The sequence below is a fragment of the Nicotiana attenuata genome, unplaced genomic scaffold (assembly GCF_001879085.1).
Source record: "Nicotiana attenuata strain UT unplaced genomic scaffold, NIATTr2, whole genome shotgun sequence".
NCBI lineage: Eukaryota > Viridiplantae > Streptophyta > Magnoliopsida > Solanales > Solanaceae > Nicotiana > Nicotiana attenuata.
Window position 1 is genome coordinate 1 of NW_017687258.1, and position 4,060 is coordinate 4,060.

A 4,060-nucleotide genomic window follows, 5' to 3' on the forward strand; every position below is an offset into this window, starting at 1 on the left:
ATTACTCACCTTCTTCTACCAAGATTTCACTAGTTCAAGTGTTCAGCTAATACTTTTTAATACTTCCAATAGTTCTATAATTCTATTGCTTTGAAAAATCTTAATCTAAAAAGAATTATTAGAGAAAATCGAATTATAAAAAAACTTATTAACAATTTTTTATCTCAAAAATTTAGAAGAATAGACATCAAATAAAATATATCTTATAAGTTTTTTTTAGAAAATTTAGGCCTCATATTAAATTTTGGCTTTAGGGCGTATATGCTTGAGCCGCCCCTGCTAAAATGGTCCTATTTGTGTAAATCACCCTCAATTACATTGTATTGCGCGAATTGAAACCCCCAAAAGGAATAGAAGAATACTCTTATCGCCCATGTGAGATCGTGTTTAGCATGTCACTACTAGTTTATATGAAGCCCTTGAATACAAATTAAAGACCCTGTGTTATCACTAACTGGCTGACGTATTTCTAGTGGATCAAAATTTTCATGTGCCAATAAGTCACATAAAAAGAAGTTGTTATCAACGACCTACGATCTCTCAACATAATTAAAAACCTCACGGTAACATAACACAATGTAAGTAAAATATGGATATAGACGATGTCAATTAGTTAAAACTAAGGCTTCGCCTTGACACTACTCTTACATTGGATTCAGCGAGTGTTAGGAGCTTGCTTAGCTTGTCTAGAGATGTGTATATCAATAAAGAAGATCTAGTATTGAAAAACATTGAGTTAATGAATATCAGAAAGAAATAGGTCCACATGAAGCAATTTGTTAATGAGGATTCATATAGTAGACCCCGACAACTTTAAAATTTGGCATAGTTGCTGATGTTGTTGGTAATTTAAATTCAGTAACTCCAGGTTCTTAAGATCTGCCCCGACCATTCGGAAATACAACAGCATTCAACATGTATCAACAATCAATTGGAAACAATAAACCAATGCCAACATAAAATCAGCATGACCAGGAGAAATCTCCCAATGAATGTAGACATATCTAAATTAATGGAACGGTAAGCACAAAATTTTTCCTCGAACTACAGAAAGAGTATAGCTGATTGTCATCAAATGTCCCAAAACCAGAAAGGCGGATGCCATATGCTTCCATTCTGTGTACATCCCGTGGAATAGGTGACTGCCAAAGTCCATCCCACCATGCAGGCGGAAGAATAGGAGTATGAGCACATTGCTTAGATTGGTTGTGGCAGCTTAACGTACCAGCAAATCGGTTCCACACGTGCCCCCAACCAATCTGATTCTTTAGACCTTCTGCAAGCAAGTTACTCTGGAAGCTACTGAGGAAGGTGAAGTTTGATCCAGCAGAGGATCTATCATCTGAGAAAGATATATTTGAATGAGAAACATAAAAAGAGACATATTCACCTAAGGGTGGGATCAAAACCACTGTGAAGTTACAAAAATTACCAAGGCTGTTAGCTGCAGCCAATGCTGCAACCAGCTGAGCAAACGTGGTCCCAACACGCCGGTGAGCCCCAGAGACAACTGCATGTTTTGCACGTGAAGCAAGAAAGAAATCAACAAATGCAACCCATCTTGGTGCGGTACCCCAATCCTTCGTTCTAAAATTGAGAGTATGAACATGTGATTTGCCAGATATATTTCCTTTAAAGCTTTCGAAATCGAAGTGAAGGACCTAGCAAAACCAAATAAAAGCATATCAACAACCCGGTTCCATTAGATTGTGAAGTTGGAGCACTACAAGTTGGATCTCTGATAACTAGTGCTTCCTGTTATCTTAAAAGATTAAGCAGCAACAAGGGAATTGGAAAATTCAGCTTACTTCTGCAAACTGATTCAATTCTGGAGCAATATCTTTGACCAGAGAAGGATTATCTGAAACTAATACTACTCTGGGCTTGGACGTCAATTTTAGATTTTCCACAGATTTGCTGATGCAAGTGAAAGCTGCTTGAACTGCTCTAATGGATCTGAGAAAATATAAAGGATGAAAGTTGATAATTAACTGCGGAGTACGGGCTCATGTTAATTCTTTCTGACAATCTACTGAAAATCGTATACTGCAAAAACTGCAAATATACACAACATCAACTGTCCCCGCTACATGTATGATCCACATGCAGTGGAAAGGTACAGTATCAAATCTTTTTCTACAACCTCTGTTATGGAAAGGTATCACTGTAATAAACTGCAAGTATTCCAAGGCGGGGTAAATTAATTTCATCTAGAAAATTTTCTCCCTATTTTACTTTCTTTCTGATAGACACAAAAAAAGAAAAGGAAAAAGAACAGGAAAACCCCACGCAAGTCAGTGAACTATTGATATCATCTAACCAAAGTGGAATGGGGTCATATTTACCTAGATCCTGAGGTCTCGAAAAATCACACATAGCATAAGGTCTGTATAGGTAAAGGCAAATGCTCTATTTTTCCCTTCAAGCATTCACCGTTCAAAATGAAGAGATAATTTGGAACAATAACTTAACCAAGTAAAGTAATAAGAAATCAACAATGCTATCTTGAGCTCCATTTGTTGTTGAAAGAAAAACTAATCCTTAGTTTTAGAAGGAGCAAAAGAAATATCACAAAGAAACAAGAGAAATGAAAGAAAGTGATTTTCTTTTCTTTCTTCGGTTTAGAAAATAGTTTTACCTCTCATTTTCTTGCTCTTCCTTCATCCAAACCAGACAATGGGAAAAAAATTTCAAACTTCCCCTCCCTTTCTCTCCTTTTCCCTTCACTAGTTTCCAGATATCTCTTAAAAGATTATATATTGTGCAGCTTATCAAAAGAAGATTAATCACTCTAATATCAGAAACAATGCACTGGAGGACAAATAATTCATGCATTGGGAAAGATAATGGGTAGAAGATGTAGAACTACGATAGCCTATTGCATCATATGGACTTTATGCACAGAACAAAACTGGAGCTTCTACGAGTAAAAGAACCAGCTTTGAATTTGAAGCTTAAATATCTTAGGAACTAGTTTTGTGGTATATAATCAAGAGCTTGTGCAACTTTTGACTCATTTCTTTTCTAGATTTAAATAGATAAATTTGCTTTTACCCTATTATAGAACACTGGTAAGAGACCAATCAAACTATTCAACTTTCTTCACATTATCTTAATCTAACTGAGACTTTGTTACTTCAGCTACTAATTTTTACCAGAAACCTTCAACTTCAGCAAGTGTTTATAAAAAAAATTCAGAAAGTTATATAGCAATAACCTATTATATGCAGAGGCAAGAATAAACTTTCAAGTTACACTACCTATTCATAAGCATCCGCATGTGTAGAGCAATATCAGGGTCAGCACCACCACTTAGTGCCCAGTTCACAGCATGTTGAATATTCTCCGACGGAGATATGAGAAGTCTCATTAGCTCCCCAAATACGTTAGGCCTATGGTGAAGGTCAGCTGGTTTTCCAAACAAAGTAGAAGCAGCTATCCTCATCTCATCATGTACATTCTTCAAGAAAAATTGAGCAGCCACGGCATCTGTTGTATTCTGAAACCTGTCCCAACGAAGTTATTCATCGAAATGATTACTCTTTCTATAAAATTTTTGGAAGAGTGGAGAGAACACGAATCGTGAATGATATTCTCATTTACCAGATAATAGGCTGTTCCCAAACCCTCCAATTGCTACACAGAACATTTGTTCGTGCTGGCTTCTGGAAGTCATCAATTCTGATAACGAGATGCCTCCCATATTTGGTCAGACAACCATTCTGTCTCCAAAGGTGCTTGATTTCTTTCAATGTGAAGGAAATATTGGAGTAATAGATGAAATCCTCAAAAGGATATCTACCCCTGAAATTTTCAAAATGCAAAAATTAGACAGTAAAGAAGATATTTCCAGAGTACTAGGCCACTACAACTATGCATAATCCATAGTATTATTTTATTATGAAGAAAAAGAACTTCACTAATATAAGAGAAATACTTAGAAATATGGAATCCGAAACTAGATATGTACAAATAGAAAGGCTTGAGAGAGAACCAATATATGCCTGGTTTGCCCAATTATCAACGACCGGTTCAACATCACGCTCAGTGCAGCCGCAGT

At 36.3% G+C, this 4,060-nt stretch overlaps 1 protein-coding gene across 1 annotated transcript; it reads right to left on the reverse strand.

Moving 5' to 3' along the window:
* Nucleotides 1-795: 795 nt before the first annotated feature.
* Nucleotides 796-4,054, reverse strand: LOC109222264. The gene is made up of 6 exons (XM_019386636.1): nucleotides 4,005-4,054; nucleotides 3,604-3,804; nucleotides 3,261-3,506; nucleotides 1,809-1,956; nucleotides 1,433-1,661; nucleotides 796-1,342 (listed from the first exon to the last, which is right to left on the reverse strand). Exons 1-6 carry the CDS (start codon nucleotides 4,037-4,039, stop codon nucleotides 1,005-1,007), a joined length of 1,197 nt encoding a protein of 398 aa, XP_019242181.1. The 5' UTR covers nucleotides 4,040-4,054; the 3' UTR covers nucleotides 796-1,004.
* Nucleotides 4,055-4,060: the final 6 nt, after the last annotated feature.

Coding starts and splice junctions, on each gene's coding strand:
- LOC109222264 (XM_019386636.1), bottom strand. CDS start 4,039: ATGTTGAACCGGTCGTTGATAATTGGGCAAACCAG. Junction 3,805..4,004: donor TTGATAATTGGGCAAACCAG/GCATATATTGGT, acceptor TGAAAATTTCAG/GGGTAGATATCCTTTTGAGG. Junction 1,957..3,260: donor ATGCGGATGCTTATGAATAG/GTAGTGTAACTT, acceptor ATATTTTCTCAG/ATCCATTAGAGCAGTTCAAG.